The sequence below is a fragment of the Lontra canadensis genome, unplaced genomic scaffold (assembly GCF_010015895.1).
Source record: "Lontra canadensis isolate GAN:19392208 unplaced genomic scaffold, GSC_riverotter_1.0 scaffold66, whole genome shotgun sequence".
Lineage (NCBI taxonomy): Eukaryota > Metazoa > Chordata > Mammalia > Carnivora > Mustelidae > Lontra > Lontra canadensis.
Window position 1 is genome coordinate 7,016,053 of NW_022631060.1, and position 18,906 is coordinate 7,034,958.

The 18,906-nt window shown below is 63.7% G+C and overlaps 2 protein-coding genes across 3 annotated transcripts; both read left to right on the plus strand.

The window, feature by feature from the left end:
* The first annotated feature begins 228 nt into the window (after window positions 1–228).
* Window positions 229–4,317, plus strand: NDUFS8 (NADH:ubiquinone oxidoreductase core subunit S8). Of its 2 annotated transcripts, none has more exons than XM_032879664.1 (7): window positions 229–303; window positions 1,371–1,428; window positions 1,520–1,570; window positions 2,103–2,192; window positions 2,274–2,446; window positions 3,884–4,012; window positions 4,123–4,317. In XM_032879664.1, exons 1-7 carry the CDS (start codon window positions 301–303, stop codon window positions 4,252–4,254), a joined length of 636 nt encoding a protein of 211 aa, XP_032735555.1. In that variant the 5' UTR covers window positions 229–300; the 3' UTR covers window positions 4,255–4,317. The 2 variants fall into 2 exon arrangements, with proteins under 2 accessions (XP_032735555.1, XP_032735553.1); XM_032879662.1 differs by lacking the exon at window positions 229–303 and adding an exon at window positions 597–790.
* Window positions 4,318–6,650: 2,333 nt separating this feature from the next.
* On the plus strand, window positions 6,651–17,332 carry TCIRG1 (T cell immune regulator 1, ATPase H+ transporting V0 subunit a3). Its single transcript, XM_032879665.1, has 20 exons — window positions 6,651–6,744; window positions 9,187–9,314; window positions 9,678–9,756; window positions 10,543–10,763; window positions 10,854–10,939; window positions 11,143–11,269; window positions 11,355–11,437; window positions 11,593–11,686; window positions 11,788–12,000; window positions 12,566–12,710; window positions 14,310–14,449; window positions 14,520–14,677; window positions 14,751–14,841; window positions 15,433–15,551; window positions 15,662–15,875; window positions 16,116–16,241; window positions 16,373–16,477; window positions 16,555–16,672; window positions 16,919–17,096; window positions 17,179–17,332. The coding sequence occupies exons 2-20, from the start codon at window positions 9,198–9,200 to the stop codon at window positions 17,255–17,257; spliced, it is 2,493 nt and encodes an 830-aa protein (XP_032735556.1). The 5' UTR covers window positions 6,651–6,744; window positions 9,187–9,197; the 3' UTR covers window positions 17,258–17,332.
* The last annotated feature ends 1,574 nt before the right edge of the window (window positions 17,333–18,906 follow it).

Consider the following 18,906-nt stretch of genomic DNA (forward strand, 5'->3'; position numbering starts at 1 on the left):
CCTAAGCCACGCCCCGGACGTCCCGCCTCCAGTGGCGCAGGAGTCCTTGCTTATTGGCCTCTCCAATCCAACATGGCAGCGCCCTGCGCAACTTCAAGAGTTGGCTATCCCCTAGCCAATCAAAGGAAAGATGCTTCTGGATCCCGCCTCTTTCAGCGGAGACACTGGCCAATCAGGTCACACCGTAAAAGATGAGCGCGGAAAAGGTGAAACCAGCCGGCCCAATGGTAGCGTCTCAGAGTGTAGGCTCCGCCTCTCGGCGGACAGGCCGCTCGGCAAGGGAAGGAGCGACAGCGCTTCATGGTAGGTGTTCGGGCTCAACTGTTAAAAGCCGGCCTTGGGCGGTGCGGCGTCGAGGGCGACTGTGGTGCTCTCGTAAGTCCCGCCGGCTGTGCGGACGGGCTTCATCTCGGCCTGCTCAGGGCCGGCGGTGTAGGTGTCCTTCAGCGCGCAGCGGGCGGATCCGGGGGCCGGCACCGCCAAGGCGCATGCCCCGCCCGCGTCCGTGGGGTCGGAGGTCATGGGGAAGGTCGGGGAAGGTGTCAGGCTCTTGGCACTGGAGTTAGCGGTCGGAGATGGGCACGCGGGAAGGCACAGGTCACGGGAGGGCCACTTTTGAGCTTCGGCTAGGTGCCAGGCTCAGGACATATACAAGCCCCTTCGTTCTCATGACCCCCATTTCGCGGAGGAGAAAACGTGCAAGATGACCTCACCCGCCCAAGGTCACTTGGCAGGCAGGAGACCGTTCCAGAAGGACCTTGATGGGGGGACAAGGAATTTGATCCCGAGGGTTATTTAAGCCTTTAAAGGGTTTCCAGCATGGGGGAGGAGGGGCCTGTGGGTGTAAAGGGCGGAGCCTGGGTACACGTACTGGTCCCACACCCTCCCCCATCCAGTGTGTGACTTTGGGCAAGTCACTTAACATGGCCAGGCTTCAGCTTCGCCTCTGTGCCTCTCGTGGGGTCCTTGTGAGGACCGAATGATGGTGTGCGTGACTCTCCCCAGGACAGTGAGCTTTCAGTCCTGGTGGCTACTATTGGTGTTGTCAGATCCCATGAGGATGAACAGGGGAGGGATCCGATAGGAGACAGGAGCACTGGTCAGGGGAGAGAGGAGGGATGGATTTTAAAGATTTCTTAGAAGGTGAGATCAATAGGACGTGGGTTCACAGATGCCCCCTCACTCTTAGCCCAGCCTAGCTGGGTCAGGTTTGGAGGGCTGGGAGGTGCCACACCTGTGCCTCTGTTAGGAATGGGGGTAAATCGGAAACCAAGTGACACAGCGGCACTGAGGTCCGGGCTCCTGCAGTACCGGAGTTCCTGGGGACAGGTGTGGGACCCACGCGTGCCTCTCCCTTTGCATCCCTGCAGATGCGCTGCCTGAGTACACCCACGCTGCTTCGGGCTCTGGCCCAGGCTGCACGAGCAGGTAGGACCAAGGAAGCCTTTCCTGGGGCGTTGGGGAGCCCAGTCTCCTGACGTGAGGCTGCAGCTGCCTAACGTAATCCCTCTCCTTGCAGGGCAGCCCACTGGCCGGAGCCTCCACGGCAGTACCGTGGCAGCGACCTACAGTGAGTCTGGGGCACCTTGAGCCTTGGGCTTTCCAGATCCTGAACCTACCAGAGGCAGGGGTGGAGGCCTAGGTTCTAGTCCCGGCTCTGCCTGAGGCTCCCCCTCTCTGAGCCTGTTTCTACTTGTAACAGTGATCTAGACTGAATCTGATTCGTGGGGGCAGGCTCTGTCTGCGAGATGATGGGGAGGCTTCTCTGTGGCCGCACATTGAGCTCAGAGCTCCCCTGTGTGGGACAGGGAGGGAGGGAGCTGCCAGGTGGGAGGCTCCGGTGTTGGTCCTCTTCTGCCAGGACCTCACCGCCCAAGCACCCCCGCCACCTCTGGGCTTGGACAGCTGCCCACACACAGGGAGAAGTGGGCAAGGACTGCCCGGAGTCAGAGACAAGCCTTGCAAGGCCCTTGCTGAGGCCGGAAGGTTTGATGAATGAACCAGCCCTTGGGGGGGCCTTATCTTCCTGAGTTGGATTCCTAGGGGAGGGACAGGGGCCCGTGAGGCCCTGCTATGGCCCTCTCTGCCCACCTCCCCTGCAGAGTTCGTGAACATGCAGGAACCCTCCATGGACATGAAGGCAGTGACCGACAGGGCGGCTCAGACCCTGCTGTGGACTGAGCTCATCCGAGGTGGGCCCTGGGGGAAGGGGATGGGGGTGGGCACAGAGTGTTAGACGGGGCCCCCACCCACCATGCCCCTGCTGCCTACAGGCCTGGGCATGACCCTGAGCTACCTGTTCCGGGAGCCTGCCACCATCAACTACCCGTTCGAGAAGGGCCCACTGAGCCCTCGCTTTCGGGGAGAGCATGCGCTGCGCCGCTATCCGTCGGGAGAGGAGCGCTGCATTGCCTGTAAGCTTTGTGAGGCTGTCTGCCCCGCCCAGGTGAGCCCCTGACCCCTGCTGCCTGCCCCCCAGCGCCTGCCACTCAGAGGGAAGCAGGGCAGTCTTGGACGTCCACCCCCCCACTGGGAGCGTGTCCCTGGGAAAGCCCCTTGCCCTCTCTGAGCCCTGTTGCCAGGCCAGTGCAGAGTCCCTGAGTCCTCAGAGGAAGGCTTGCAGCCCTGAGCAGGCCACATGACACCTGTGGGTCCTGCCGTCGGGGACCTGGTCATTGAGCCCCAGGGTGGTACCTGAAAGTCCACTTTTGCCCTGAACACGGCAGTGGTTTTAGGGTTCTGCGAATGTGCCTGTCACCGGCCCCGAGGACACACGTGCCGCCCCTGAGGCCCTCACTGCCCCTGTCTCCTGCTCCTTTGAGCCTCCAGCATTAGTTCTGTTGCAGGGCACCCCCCAACCCCGAGTCAGGGCCCCTTAGTGGAGAAACAGATCCGGTTGGGGCGCAGTTCGTTTAAGCGGCCGATTCTTGGGTTCAGCTCAGGTCATGCTCTCAGGGTTGTGAGACCAAATCCCACATGGGGCTCTGCTTTCCGTGGGGCGTCTGCTTGACTTACCCCCTTCCTCTGCCTCTCCCCCTTACTTCCCACATGCACGTCGTCTCTCTCTCTCAAATAAATAAATCTTTAAAAAAAAGAGACAGACAAGTGCAGTTGAGGCTCTTGGGCGGACCCATGGGTGTGCCCGGCAGTCAGGCATCCCCCCGCACAGTGACCGTCCCTCCCAGCAGCCTCCCAGGCCATGACCCTGGTGTCTCTGATCCCAGAGCGCATAGAAGAGCCCAGACACCTGTAGCCGTGACAGCCTTCCAGGTTGTGAGCCCCATGGACAGATCAGCCGCTGTTCCTCCTCATGACTGACTTACAGCAACCCTAGGATATAGAGATTATTATCTCCATTTTTATAGATAAGGAAACTGAGGCCAAAGAAACAAGGCCACCAGCCTACGGTCCCACTGAATGATGAACATTACCTCCTGGGGACACATAAAGACCTTTGGCAAGCCCCCTTTGAACATCTTTCTGGCCATGGGAGGCTCCAGAACGTCTCACTGCTGGCACCAGGCCATAACCCAGAAACTGAGGGTTGGGGACCTAACTTTGAGTCTGGGCTTTGTGTGGCTAGGAAAGCCCCTCAGCATCTCTGAGCCTCCGTTTTCTTATCTGCCCCCACCCCCCCCACTGCCTGCCAGGGCCATCGGTGCTGCAGTGAACCCAGCAGCCTACGGGCCTCCCCTCGGGAGACCTAGTGTCTCAGGCAGGAGATGCCGGAAGTGGACAGAAATGTCAGCTAGGGCAGAATGACACGGGACTTTGGGGAGAGGTGTCAGGAGGGGTGCCTCAGGCCAAGAGTGGGTGGCCCTGGGGTGAGCCCCTAGGAAGGAGCAGACAGGAGCAGTTGGGGCACCTGGTACCCCTCCTGCAGGCCATCACCATCGAGGCCGAGCCGCGGGCCGATGGCAGCCGCCGGACCACGCGCTATGACATCGACATGACCAAGTGTATCTATTGCGGCTTCTGCCAGGAGGCCTGCCCCGTGGACGCCATCGTGGAGGTGAGCAGGCCTGTAGGGGGTGCAGGGCCGGGGGCAGGGCCAGGGGCAGACGTGCTCGGGAGGAGGGGGTGTGGGGGGCTTGATGCCGCTGCACCTGCCCCCGCCCGCAGGGCCCCAACTTCGAGTTCTCCACTGAGACGCACGAGGAGCTCCTGTACAACAAGGAGAAGCTGCTGAGCAACGGGGACAAGTGGGAGGCCGAGATTGCCGCCAACATCCAGGCCGACTACCTCTACCGCTGATGCCCCCCACCGCCCAGCTGGCCTGCAACCCCCGCCACCCAATAAAAGAGTTCTGCCCTCCTGTCCTGCCTCTGTCGTGAATCCAGCTGTCCGGGCCACAAAGGTTCAGCCTGTGGGTCCCTCCCCTGGGCGGGTCCTTCAGGGAAGCTGGCAGAGGTGACCTGGCCTGCCATGGGAGTCCGGGGGCCGCCCCGGCACAAGGCAGTCCTTCTGCGTACCCATCTTCCTGGGCATGGTCCCCAGGGCTTAGTCTCAGGTCGCTGTCCTGTAATCCTGGGTGTCCGGAGGGTCAGGCCATGCACGGCTACGGCCTTGAGGATGTCGGGTCTCCCAAGGCCTCGGGCAGAAGCCCTATGAGTGGCAGAACCTCAGAAAGGCCAGGGTGTCCTTGTTAGGGGCAGGGAGAGGCGTGCCTGGGGCGGCAGTCACAAGGAGGTGACACAGGCCCTGCTGTCCCTGAGCTGGCCTTGCCTCATCTCTCACCGCATCCCCTTTCTGCCCCAAGTTCCCCATACCAGGCTGCGGGCTTGGCTGCTGGTGCTCAGAACTTCCCCTTCCCAGTCCCGGCAGTGTGTGGTTCCCCGAGGGGTCGCGTGCTAGCCCGGTGCGGACGGGACAGCCAGAACCTGCTCCCTGGGACCCGGTGCCTCGAAAAAAGGCTTCGGCTTGTTTGTATCTGTGAGCACGCCAGCTCAGAGAAGTGAGGGACTTGCTTGGGGTCACACAGCATGTGTCCGATGAAAACACTAGCTCAGGTCAGAGATCTGGGCCCCTCCTCTTCCATCGTTCCCAAAAGTGCTCTTCACAAAACGCTAACCTCCCGTGATGCTGTGTGGAAAGAAGAGAGAGGAGGATGTTCTGTGGACAAGTCAGTGTGGGAAATGCCCCAAGTGCCCTCTTTCCTCTGGGATAGACACCACCTGTGAGCACATTCAAGGCTCTGAGAAGGCCTGTTGCAAAGAGTCCTAGCCTTTCCCCAGCTCATTCCCTTTGTTCATGGCTGCTGACGCCTGGGCCATCTCCTGGTGCTGAAGTGGTCCAGGTCCTGCTTGGGCCCCCACCGCCTAAGGAACTAGGCGCAGGGGTGAGGAATGCAGGATCTGAAGAGAAGACCAGAGCCTAGGAAGTGTATGTGTGCCCAAGCCCCTGCAGGCCATAGTGGCTGTGGGAGGCAGGACCCCTACAATCATCAGCTTGAAAATGCTCCATCACCTTTGATTGCACTTTTCCCAGACACAACCAGCATTCGGTGATTGTCATGGAGCCTATATCTGTACACCGGTAAATAGAACACATTTGTTTAAAATGGGTCTGATGGTCCCGCTCCTGACTTGATCCTTTCCCTTTCTGACCCCAAACTTTCTGTGTGTTTCAGGAGCGCACCTCCAATGCCATTTTGTAACAGCGGGGTTCCGGTTGCCCCTGCACCAGAAAGTATTGACCTTGGTTTGGTTGAAGCCCCCCCAGCACCCAGACCTACCATGCCCCAGAACTGGGTCACCCCCTTTTCTGATGATACTGACCTTGGCTGTAACTTTCCACCCCCAGCTCTGGGGCTTGCTTCATTTGCCCACAGCTCCCCTACCCCTCAGAGGACCTTGCCATGTGAAGTTCAAGGATCACCAGAGCTGAGAGGCCCCTTGTCCTTCCTGTCCCCAGTGGGTATGGTCCTGGTCTGTCCAAAGTGCAGGCAGCTGGACATTCGTGAGCCTCCGTTCAGGGGTGCTGGGACATGACCAACCGTGGGGAGCTAATCAGCAAAGTCACACACACGCCCCTGGCTGTAGGAAAAGCAACAATTACCATTGGGTGCGCGGAACATCACAAGCCCGGCCCAGCCCTCAGTTTAAAAAAAAAAAAAAAAAAAAAAAAAAAAAAGCCCCCAGCCCTTTTGCAGCTTAGGAAAAAGGCCCGCAGAGAGCTGCACCCACCCAGGGCCCCTGGGCCTGGAGCTTAGGCCCCTTTCCTGGGTGGTCAAGAGGCAGGAAGGTGTAAGGACCGGGTGCAAACGCGGCCTCAGGAAAGGGGTCCCAGAGGCGGGGTGCGAGGCTCTTAGACCTCAAGCCTCAGTGCTTTGGGATCCCATCTGCCGCAGGCCCAGCGAGCCCTCTAGGTGTGTGGGGGGGTTCCCATCCCCGAGCCCCGGCCGCCTCCCCGCACCCGCATCCCGGCCACGTAGGCGTGCGCGGTCGACGCGGCTCAGAGTCTCGGCTCGGGTCCCCCGGCCTCCCCGCCCCACGTCACGTCCCCCAGCCTCACGCGAGCGAGCGAGGGCGGGCGGGGCCGCAGGCCGGGCCCTGCCTCCCCGCCCGCCGCTCGCGGGACTCCGGCGCCCCTCCCCGCCGGGCCCGGAGGGGATGGGGCGGGGCTACCGTGGCCCCGCCCCTTGCGGCCCGCCCGCCGGGGAAAGTGAGTTGCGTGGGCGCCGCGGCCGGGAGCGCAGAGCCAGGAGCGCAGAGCTGAGCAGCGCCGCGTGCGGTGGACCCGGGGGTGAGTGTGCCCCAGCCGGGATCCGCAGGGCCCCCCAGCTCTGTCTGCCACCCTCGCTTCGCCCTGCCCGGAGAAAGGGGTCCTGGAACCCCCATCCCACCTGGGCCGTGCATGCGACTCAGTTTATCGGCCCGCCGGGTGTCGGGGCCCTGGTGGGGGCCGCCGTGGCGCGGAGGAGGAAGAGGAGGAGGAGGAGGTGGAGGGGGGGAGGGAAGAGGAGGACGGAGAGGTAACAGCTGCTAACTACTGAGCCCAACTCTGCCCGTCCTGGTGCTGCTCTGGTGGTGCTCAGGGCTTTCTCTGGGGCATCTTCCTCGGAGGGAGGGACCCATTCTACAGATGAGGAAATTGAGTCCCACCCAACTAGGAAGAGGCAGAGTTAGAGGCAAGTGGGGTTACTCTAACTCCAGAGCCTACCAGTCTGGAATGGGTGAGGCAGCAGGTCTTCTCTTCTCCAGCTCAGTTGTCATCATCATGGGTCAGGGGCTTAGAGCAGAGATCTGGTGGGTTCCTGAAGGAGTTGGCCTTAGCCTCAGCCCATGAGGGACCAGGAGGAGGGGGGAACAGAGGGAGGAGGGGGCTGCAGTCTGGATCCTGAAGGCCAAAGGACTGAGGAACCTTCATTTGCTCCATTAAAAGGAGTAGGGTACACCCCCCGCCCCGGCTTGGGTAGGGGCCGGAGAGGATGGGGGCTAAGGGGTGAGCCAGTGGCATCCTCACCTGTGGGGGAGGGGGTCTGACCAGGTCCCTGCACACCCCGTCCACCCCATCCAAGGAAATTCCCACCCAAGGGGTTTGCCCAGGCCGAGGCCCTGTGAGTGACTAGATTGGCCACAGCCTGGGGCTGCTGTACCCCTTGGGTCCCCAGACCTGGTTCCCTACAATCCCCTCATCTGTCCAGCCCAGGCTTTCAGGGGGCCTTGGGCAGAGAACAGCCCTCACCTGAGTGCGTACTGTGCCCTGGGACGACAAACCTACAGCTCCAAGGGCAGTTCTGGCCTGACTTAACCACCTGCTGACCACCTGATCCCAGACCCCACCTCTCCAGGTGCGCTGAGCTGTCCGTGAGAGTCTGTAAAACAAGGCCACAAGGTCCTCTTTCCCCAGGATTGCTGTTAGGTTGCAATGAGGTAGAATGGGTGAGGGGTTACGTGAAGCTTCTATTTTTGTCATCTCTCCACCCAGGTCCTGTCTCTGCTGGGGGTGGCCAAGTCCCATTTACCCAAAGAGGAAGTGGAGGCCCAGAGAAGGTGAGAGGCTCCCCCAAAGACACACAGCCAGTCACAACCTGAGCCACACTCTGGAGCCTGGGCCCTGGCCCTCTGGGGGTGGAGCCTAGCCCCTCCTGCCCACACTTCCCTGCCCGGGGCCCAGGGCTACTGCAGTCCTGGGCTGCCTCCGCCTTCTTTCCTCTTCCAGGCCAGGGCAGGGGCTGCATTCCCTGTTTAGACTGAAGGAAACCAGGCCCAGGGGAGGAAGTGACCAGCTGGGCAGGCCCCCACCCTCCCAGACAGCAGGCGGAGCTTTGGCGCCAAATGGTCACCCTCAGTTGGGGACCTCACCCACGCCTGTCCCCTTCCCTGACACTATGAGAGCTAAGGAAACTGAGTTCCACAAAGGGGAAGTGACTGGCCCTGGGCCCCGAGAGCAATGGCCGTGGAGCCCTGGCTCATGGCTGGGGCAACTGCAGGGCCTCCCCCGAGGCATCTGGGCAGGGCCCCGCCAGGCCGTCCTGCCCCTGTCAGCTTCCACAGTTTCACTTTCCTGGGTTTCGACACCTGGAAGGCTGTTTCTGCCCCTATTTGGACATCGGCCGCCAAACGGTCCAAGCCTCGGGGGAAGGTCCCGCCCCAACCTGGCCTTGGGCCTCTGCCCTCAGTGAGGGCACCAGGGGACCCGCTGGAGGCTCCCACCCCCTCGGCACACACAGACACCTCTAGGGGGGCTCCAGCTGCCAGGGGGACTCGGGGGATGGGGGACAGCCCCAACCTTCAGCCCCGGCTGTCTGTCTACATGGACTGACGCTCCTTGGTGTAGAAGGACGAGGGTTGGTGGCCAGCCGAGGGCTGTGGCAATTAGGAGGCCAGCTGCTGGAGGCAACCCTTGGCCTGGGGCCCCAAGGACGAGTAGGGCCTAGGGTGAGGGCAGGTCACAGAGGAGGGACAGCGGGAGCAGAGGGTGCATGTGAGAAGAGCCAGTGCGGGGATGGGGGCGTGGGTCAGGCCGTGAGGCCAGCCAGGGCGGGCTGCCCTCGCAGTTGCACCGCTTACTTCCTGTGTGACCTCAGCGCCCCTTTGAAGCTGCCTGGGCCTCAGTTTCCCCATATGTCAGGCGGGGTTGGTAGCAGACTTCCCATGGATGACGTGAGCTGAGGCGAATAGCATTGCTAGTCGGTGGGGAGCTGTCCGACCCGCCCCAACTGAGCGTTCCCCTCTGGCCCAGCCTGCAGGACCATGGGCTCCATGTTCCGGAGTGAGGAGGTGGCACTGGTCCAGCTCTTCCTGCCCACCTCGGCCGCTTACACCTGCGTGAGCCAGCTGGGCGAGCTGGGGCTCGTGGAGTTCAGAGACGTGAGTGGGGCCGGACGGGCGCGGGAGGGGGGCTCATCCCTACGTGTCCTAGACGGCAGGCCGCCTCCCCCCGAAAGGGCCCCAGCTCGAAACCCTGGCCACCTCTGCCGCGGCTGCTCCCCTCTCGGAAAGGCCAGCCTTGCCACTGAGGCCACTTTGCCTCCAGGGGCCCCGTCACACCCTCCCCAGAGCACACAAAGCTGGGTCTGTCTCTCGCTGGGCTGCTGGAGGCTTGTGGTGTGTTCAGTACCTTTCTGGGGGGAGTAGCTATGGCCTGCCCAGAGCCAAGCCTGGGCCCCAGGGTGGGGGGGACCTCCCTGGCCCTCTCCCTAGAAGTCTGACCCATCTGTGCGGCAACCCCAGCTCAACGCCTCAGTGAGCGCCTTCCAGAGACGCTTCGTGGGGGATGTTCGGCGCTGCGAAGAGCTGGAGAAGACCTTCAGTGAGTTGGCCTCAGGCCCACATCCCAGGCAGGCTTCCTGGAGGGGGTGCCAGTTGAGCTCAGCCTGAAAGGAAGAGTCCTGGTGCCCCAGGTGGAAGGCAGAAGGGAGGTCCAGGCCAGGCCCTGCAGAGCCAGGATGGGGCCGCTGGGGTCCGTGGGGTGCCCTTGAGAATGGGGCTCACTTAGAGGAGGCCTTGAATATTGCATGAGGGCCTAGGAATTCATCCAGGGGACACTGGGAGCCACTGCAGTTTCTAAGCAGGGGAGAGACATGGACAGAGCTCTCTCTGTCTCTCAGACGGACCGGGGTGGGGGAGGCCAGTATCCAGGGTCAGGTGCCCCAAGGAGCCGCTTCTCCAACCCAGGTGAGGGGGACCCTGGCCCCGGCCTCTGGCAGCCCCTCCCAGGAGGAGCTGACGAGAGGGGAGAACAGAGCACATTCATTTTAATGGTTTGTTAGCCTTCAGGCAGCGGGCTCCATGCACGCTCTTGTCCTGGACCCGTCAGTGCTCGGGCCAACCTGCCTGGACCCCATTGTGGGACCCAGGCCCAGTGGGATAGTGGCCACAGGAGAGAGCTCAGGACAGGGAGAGTGGCCCTGTGGGGATAGAGCTTGGCCTGGGGGTTTTCTGGGGGTCGGGGACTCAGTGAATCAATTAGCTGGTGGCCAGTTGAGTTTGGGGTGGCGTTTGGGACCCCTAGACATTAGGTGGCCCTTGGCTAACTGGCCCTGAGCTGGTGTCAGCCCCCAATGGCCTCCCCTGACACCTGTTACTCCGTACGCAGCCTTCCTGCAGGAGGAAGTGCGGAGGGCTGGCCTGGTGCTACCCCCACCCGAGGGGAGGCTGCTGGCGCCCCCGCCCCGTGACCTGCTGCGCATCCAGGAGGAGACCGACCGTCTGGCCCAGGAGCTCCGGGATGTGCGGGGCAACCAGCAGTCTCTGCGGGTGCAGCTACACCAGCTGCGGCTGCACTCGGCCGTGCTGGGCCAGGGCCATCGCCTCCAGGTCAGCATCAGCCCCTGCGGGGTAGGGGAGAGGCAGGGGGGCCAGGCCCCTATTTGGGTGAGGGGCTCAGTGGTGCCTCTTGGCCCCTAGTCGGCAGCCGTCCCAGCAGATGGGCTCTTGGAAAGAACCCCCCTGCTCCAGCCCCCTGGGGGGCCCCACCAGGACCTGAGAGTCAAGTAAGTAAGGGGCAGTTCCAGATCTTTCCTGGTCAACTCCTTGTCCAGTGCTCTCCTCCTCCACCCTCAGACTGCCTCCAGCCTCCTCCTTCGGGCCAACTTCTGTTGCTCTTGAGGGTGTCTCCTCTTCTGGAGGCCTCCTTCCGGGGAGCAGGGCCGCTGTCCTACTCGGCCGTCCTGAGCACAGTGGCCTGGCCTGGCAGCTTTGTGGCAGGTGCCGTGGAGCCCGCCAAGGCTGCCGCCCTGGAACGCCTGCTCTGGAGGGCCTGCCGGGGCTTCCTTATCGCCAGCTTCCGGGAGACGGAGCAGCCGCTGGAGGACCCAGTGACGGTACAGGCTGGAGGCCCGGGGGGTGGGGGAGAGCATCTTGGGGTGGGAGGCCGGGAGTCCAGGTCAAGCGGGCCCCATCCTGCAGGGGGAGCCGGCTACGTGGATGACCTTCCTCATCTCCTACTGGGGCGAACAGATAGGGCAGAAGATCCGCAAGATCACGGACTGGTGAGCTCCATGGGGGGCCTTCTGCCCCGGGGGGCGGGGCGAGTGTCACCACCCCATCCTCTGCCCCGGATGCACCCTTCAGACTCAGTCTCCACACAACCAGAGCCCTCCGCCCCCTCCCCCCAACCGCTCGCATCTCCCCTCCTCCCCGCCAGCTTCCACTGCCACGTGTTCCCGTTCGTGGAGCAGGAGGAGGGCCGCCTGGGAGTCCTGCAGCAGCTGCAGCAGCAGAGCCACGAGCTGCAGGAGGTGGGCGCTCGCTCGTGGCCGTGGCCAGGGCTGGCTGCCCCGCCCCGCCCCCGTGCCCCGCCCCCCGCCCCGGCCGCCCTCACCACCTGCTCTGGCCTCAGGTCATGGGGGAGACGGAGCGCTTCCTGAGCCAGGTGCTGGGCCGCGTGCAGCGGCTGCTGCCGCCCTGGCAGGTGCAGACCCGCAAGATGAAGGCGGTGTACCTGGTGCTCAACCAGTGCAGCGTGAGCGCCACGCACAAGTGCCTCATTGCCGAGGGCTGGTGTGCCGCGAGCGACCTGCCCGCCCTGCAGCAGGTGCTGCGGGATGGCTCGGTGAGTGGGGGGCGTCTCCGGCTCTTCCCTGCTCCCACCTCCCAACACACTTCCTGTTGCCATCGCCGGGCCTTGGCCCCGGGCTGCCCCTCCTTCCGGAAGTCTGTCCTGACGCCCCTAGCCCAAGGCCTCCCCGCTCCTGATGTCCGAAGCCCCCGGAGGGGCCAGAGCACCTGGGAGACCAGCTCCACAGGCACCGCCCCTGATCTGGGGCTACTGGAGGGAGCCTCAGGCTACTCACCTGTGAAATGGGTGCGATGACCCTCCAGGGGTCACTGTAGCTGCTGCTGCCTAGTAGGTGCTCACACGTGGCAACGCAGCTCCCTCTCCCGGGCCACCTGGATAAGCACCGTACTCCTATTTCCCAAGCCATTTCTGGTCCAACTGACCTCGGGCTCTCCCTAAATCACCCTGAATTGGGGCAGGTGGGGCTAATAGGTAGTCCTGTTTCATGGAGAGGGGAGGGGCTGTCCCAGCTGGGTCTGGCTGGGGGGTGGGTGGCAAGCAGTCCCTGAAGGCCCCCGCCATCAGTCTCATCTGTCCCTCTACCCCTTGGGTGCCCCAGAGCGAGGCAGGTGTGAGCGCCGTGGTTCACCGCATCCCCTGCCGGGACATGCCCCCCACACTCATCCGCACCAACCGCTTCACGGCCAGCTTCCAAGGCATCGTGGACGCCTACGGTGTGGGCCGCTACCAGGAGGTCAACCCCGGTGAGAGCTGTGGAGCCCCAGCCCGGAGGGCGGCATTTCCACACGGGCCCATCCTCCCACCACACGGGCGGGGGCAGGGGGAGGCAGCATCCAAGGTTGGTGTTCACCCCCAGCAACCCCCCTCCCACCCCTAGTTCAGTTTACCGGGGGTCCAGCATGGGAAAGAACAGGCTTTGCAAAAGGAACAGCTCAGGTTTGAGGTCTGAGCTGCTTACTCTGGCTCGTTTCTTAGTTTCTTGGAGCCTCCATTTCCACATCTATAAAATGGGAGTAAGAGCTCAGTCCTCAGAGCCTCGCAGGGAAGGCTGAAGCCGTCCCCAAGGCTGGACTCAGCCTGTGGAGCTGCTTGTCCAGCCCCACCGCTGTCCGGTTTGCCCAGAAGCGGACCCCTTGGGGGGGCAGGGGGCCGGGGGGACTCTGGCACAAGTGGCCTATGAAGAGCGGTGCTGCTGGGAGAAACCAGTCAGGGAAGCAGCTGAGAGGTGGGGGGTTGGGGAGCAGGCGGGCGGCTGTGGCACCTGCTGGTCATCTGCCAGGTTTGCTCCCTCCGGATGTGGCTTCTCGTGTCGCCGGCTGGCTCCGGTGTGGTCAGGGGGCCCAGCGCCCCCCACCCCTTGTCACTGGGTGGGGATCGCAGTGGGTTTCTGAGTCCAAAGAATGGGTGTGGGAGGTGAGCCGTGGGCGCATTTTTGGAAGGGACTCGGCCATAGGCCAGGGCGGGGTCTGGCCTGAGCTGGTGGGCTAGAGACGGGTGCTCGGTTCCCCCCCAGTGTGGTGGAGGCAGGACATGAGGACAGAATGTGAGGCCGAGTGGACAATGGCCAGGGTCACGGGCAGTCCTCTGGGGCCTGCCATCCCTGCAGGGGCCGCATCGCAGAGCTTGTCCTGGGGCCCCCGGCCCGTTTCACGTGCTCGCGGTTCCTCCGTGTTAGCAGAGGCCGTTTCACTTAGAACAAGGCCAGGGTCGATGACCGGCTCCCGGCCCTCAGAGCCTCCCACTGCAGGAGGCGGCTCAGGCTGCTGTAAAAAAGCAGCCCAGATGAGGGCGCTCCAGGCAGCCCTCCTGTTGCAGTGGTGGCCTCCCGGGGACCCACCAGGGACCTTACCAACTGCAAAGATCGCTTTCTGAGGGGCTAGGACTCCGCTCAGAGCAGGGACACGCACCGATTGGTCCCATCTTACCGAAGGGAAAGCGAGGCCTCAGAGGGGACGTGAGCAACTCGGCCTTCTGCAGCTTGCCCCGTGCTGGTCAGGAGGGCCTCTCCGAGCTTCTGCCCACGGGAACTGGTTCTCGCCGAGTGCTGCGGCTGCCCGTACGCCCCTAGATAGACTCGTTGACAGGAGCCCCACGAAGCAGGAGCATTGCTGTCCCCAGTTTACAGATGGGAAAACAGAGGTTCCGAGAGGTTGAGTCGCTAGTCCCTGGTCACCCAGCCAGGAAGTGGCGGCCTCGGGGATGCAGACACGCAGTCTGGCGTCCCTGCCTCGCCAGCAGCCCCTCCGCGTCTCCCCGGGTCCCGGAGCCTGGGCTCGGGCTCCTGTGGCAGCAGGTGCCGCGCCGCGCACGTGCCCCTGACGGCCCGGCCCCTCTGCCCGCAGCGCCCTACACCATCATCACCTTCCCCTTCCTCTTCGCCGTGATGTTCGGCGACGTGGGCCACGGGCTGCTCATGTTCCTCTTCGCCCTGGCCATGGTGCTCGCGGAGGACCGGCCAGCTGTGAAGGCGGCGCGGAACGAGGTGAGGGTGGCCCAGGGCGCCGGTGGGGGGGCGGGGGCCGGGCCGCCCCTCACGGCTCCCCCACGCCCAGATCTGGCGCACCTTCTTCACGGGCCGCTACCTGCTGCTGCTCATGGGGCTCTTCTCCGTCTACACTGGCTTCATCTACAACGAGTGCTTCAGCCGCGCCACGACCATCTTCCCCTCGGGCTGGAGCGTGGCGTCCATGGCCACCCAGTCGGGCTGGAGGTGAGGCCCGGCGGCGGCCCCGCAGCCCCTGCGGCCCCCCGCAGCCCCTGACCCCTCGTCCTTGTTGTCACAGCGACACGTTCCTGGCCGAACACCCGCTGCTCACCCTGGACCCCGCGGTCAGTGGTGTCTTCCTGGGACCCTACCCCTTCGGCATTGACCCGGTGAGTCCGGGCCACTTGCTCTGCGGGGTGTGGGCAGGTGGGAGGGCCGGGCTGGGCCGGGGCCCCCGCACTGACCCTGTCCCAGCGTGGACCCGGACGTTAACCCTCACCCCTCCTGAGGGCCTGGCCTGGTGCCGGGTGCAGGGGTGCGGGGCTCTAGAAGGACAAGGGGCCCACCTTGCTGGGCCCACACAGCAGCCACTTGGAAGGCAAGAGAAGCATGTGGCAGCGAGGGCAGCGCTGGCTTCCTCGGAGCCCACCGTCCGGGCACTGTTCTGTGCGCTCTGTGTGACAGGACGCGGTACATAGTCCTGGTGATGGTCCCATGAGGCCCATGCTGGCACTGCTCCCATTTCACAGATGAGGACGCAGAGGCACAGGAGAGCTGTGGGCAGGGTCACGTGGCAGGGAAGAGCGGGGTCTGGGCCCTGTTGCCCAGCCTGTCTGTGCACATCACCGCTCCCTTCTGCTGGCCCGCCATGGGCCAACGGGTTGCAAACAGTGGTACGGCCCCCCAGGGGCAGAGGGGCTACCGAGAGGGATGCGGGCAGAGACGCCTCTGTGTGCCACCTGTCCCTCCTGCCACCCCAGGTCTGGAGCCTGGCCGTCAACCACCTGAGCTTCCTCAACTCTTTCAAGATGAAGATGTCCGTCATCCTTGGGGTCACCCACATGACCTTCGGGGTGGTCCTGGGAGTCTTCAACCACGTGTGAGGGCCCGGGTTCCCCAGACGGGTGGGGGAGGGGGGACACCTGGACAGGCAGGGCCAGGGTGGCCCGAGGTGGGTGACCTGGGGACCCCATTCTTCCCGTCCCTCAGGCACTTTGGCCAGTGGCACCGGCTGCTCTTGGAGACCCTGCCTGAGCTGATCTTCCTGCTGGGGCTTTTTGGCTACCTCGTCTTCCTGGTCATCTACAAGTGGCTGTGCGTCTCTGTCACCAGCGCGGCGACCGCCCCCAGCATCCTCATCCACTTCATCAACATGTTCCTCTTCTCCCGCAGCCCCACCAACAAAGACCTCTTCCCTGCCCAGGTGAGCCGGGGCCGGGGGGCCACTCTGAGCAGCGGGCTCCTCCTCTGAGAAGCAGGGTGCGGGCGTGGGGCCGTGGGTGCCCTTCTTCCCCGGAAGGATTCCTCACAGCGCGGTGTCCCGGCTTAGTGAGGGGTCTGGGGGTGAGGAGGAGTGGGCTGCAGGCTCTCTTCCCACCCCCCCAAGCTGGGTGCGTGGCTTTCAGAGGCCACCCTGACTCAAGCCCTGCTCCCTCCCCAACAGGAGGTGGTGCAGTCTACACTGGTGGTCCTGGCCCTGGCCACTGTGCCCATCCTGCTGCTCGGCACACCCTTGTTCCTATACTGGCAGCACCGCCGCCGCTCGCCCAGGCCCGCTGGCCGCCAGCCGGTAGAGGCTCGGGGCAGGGGTGCGGGGTGGGGGCAGGGCATGAAGGCTGATGGGAGGCTTGACCCTGCCCTCGCTGCCTCTCAGCCTCCTGGGGGAGGGGGACCTGCTGATGTTGCCCCCCCCGCCCCCAGAATGACGACAAGGTGGGGATTCTGGACTCCTCCGACGCCTCCGTGGCCGGCTGGGGCTCTGATGAGGAGAAAGTGGGGTGCCCCGGGGACAGAGAGGAGGCCGAGGTGGGTGTGGTCTTCCTGAGTGTGGGGTGGGTGTGGCAGCCAGCCCGGCTGGCCCCTCACTGTCCGCCGCCCCCCAGTTCGTCCTGTCTGAGGTGCTCATGCACCAGGCCATCCACACCATCGAGTTCTGCCTGGGCTGCATCTCCAACACGGCGTCCTACCTGCGCCTCTGGGCCCTGAGTCTGGCCCATGCCCGTGAGCAAGAGGGCCCCAGCGGGCGGACTGGCCGTGGGTCGGGTCCCAGCTGCACCTGACACTCATAGCTACTGGCGGGGTGGCCTGGTGGGTCACTTTTCAGCATCCCCTCTGTAAAGGGAGGATGTCGGAGAAGGTCCCGGGAACGGGGCCGGGGCAGAGGGGGAAGGGTGCTTCAGGCTGCCACGGGGGCCGGGTGGGCACCCCCTGGGCCCTGGGCTCCACAGCTACCTCCCTGCCCCCCAGAGCTGTCGGAGGTCCTGTGGGCCATGGTGATGCGTGTGGGCCTGCACATGGGCCGGGAGCTGGGTGTGGCGGCTGTGGTGCTGGTCCCCGTCTTCGCCGCCTTCGCCGTGTTGACTGTGGCCATCCTGCTGGTGATGGAGGGGCTCTCGGCCTTCCTGCACGCACTGCGGCTGCACTGGTGAGTGGCCCGCCTGGCTGGCCCCGGGCAGCATGAGGCCTGGGGGCCTGCCCCTCACCAGCTGTCCCCTTGTCACCCCCAGGGTGGAATTCCAGAACAAGTTCTACTTAGGCAGTGGCTACAAGCTGAGCCCCTTCACCTTCGCTGGGGAGGAGGACTAGAGCCCACCTGTGGCCACGCCCAGGTCCCTCCCCTTGCCTGCAGAGACCAGAAATAAAGATGAACGACGAACTGTGTCTTGGTCCCGTCTGCAATGCCAGGGGCTGCTAAGGCTGGGGTGGCAGGGCCTGGGCTCTGGGCATAGACTGGTCACATCTCGTAAGACTCTTGGTGTTCTGGACTCCGTTCCTGGCTGTATTATGCCCCTCTTCTGTATGCTATCCCAGACTGAGCTTGGTATAGGGTGCAGTGGGGTGGGAGGCCCTGGTCTAGGACCTGGGCCCTTGAGAAGTTGGGGAGAGGCCCCATGAGCTCATCTGCAGAAGTCCCAAAGCCTTGGGCTGAAGTGGGGGCAGACCTAGGACCAAGGAGGGCTGTTTCCAGCACATTCTAGTTCGGGATGAGGGTCTTCCCAGGCTGAGCCAGAGCGGGTGAGCTCCCCATCCCTGGGGAAGTGCAAACTGACCGTGAGAACGTTCGGGATACTCTGGGCATGAAGGGTGGTGCCCGGCATGATGGGCTGCCCTGGCGCCAGCCCCACCCCAGGGGGCAGGGAGCAGCCTGGGACTCCAGAGCCTGACCCAGCAGTGGAGAGAGAAACACACACCCCATCCTGCAGAAAAGAGCAGAGGCTGTGCAGGCAGCCCCATTGTCCAGGGCTCGGAGTGTCAGGAAGAGGGCTGAGCTGGACTCTGGGTCCTGCCGCCCCTTCGGTGAAGGCCACGGTCTCTCCCAACTCTCCCTGGGTGACCAGTCCTGCTCCTTCGGCTAGGGGGCTGGAGTGTGGCATTGTGCATGTCTTTCTGGCCTGGGTCCCACCGCCGGCTGGGAGGTGGAGCCTGTGCTTCCCAGAGGCCTTCCGTCCTGGGGTGAGGAGCCGCAAAGTGGCTTTTCCGGCAGGAGGCCTCAGGAACAAAGGCTGCTTTGAGGCCAGAGCTGCCCGGGCAGGGCAAGCCGGGCATCGCCATCGCAGTGGCTCTCATTTGGCCAGCTGCTGGGGGAAGCCCATCCCCCAGGGCCAGGGCTGCCCTGCTCAGGGCCTCGGGATGTCACAGGGAGGAGTGGGGGTAAGCATCCCCCTTACACGGGAGGGTGGTATCATTTACTGCTCAGTTTCATTGCTTGGATACCAACAAACATTCACCTGGCTAAACTTTTAAATGTCTGGAAGGGAAATCTTCCTCCTGCCTTGACCAAGCCAGCCTTCCAGTTTCTACCAGCAAATCCCACAGCTCCCAGTTGCTTCTCCGTGCTTCCAGGGGTCTCTGTGGGAGGGAGGGTGGAGAGTTGAGAGGACTGGCCAGGAGCCCTCCACCAGCATGACCAGGTAACAGGAGCCCTGCCTGGGCTTTAGGACACACCCAAGGAGGACACTGAGGACGGGATTCATACGGTTTTATTGTTTGTATGCTACAATCTCTGGTAGCAGAAACGGCAACGGCAATTTGAGTAAGAGCTCAGAGTAGAAACCCCTATCCCCAAGGATATTGAATATATGCGGTTTCACAGCTCCAGGGAACCCCCACCTTCCCATACAGCTGCTCGTCCCCATCAGGAGGACCCCGTCAGGGACAGCGGGAGCAGGGAGGGCAGGGGGAGCCGGACAAGAGCCCAGGCCAGGCCGCCCTCTCCCCGCCGGGTGCACCAGCCC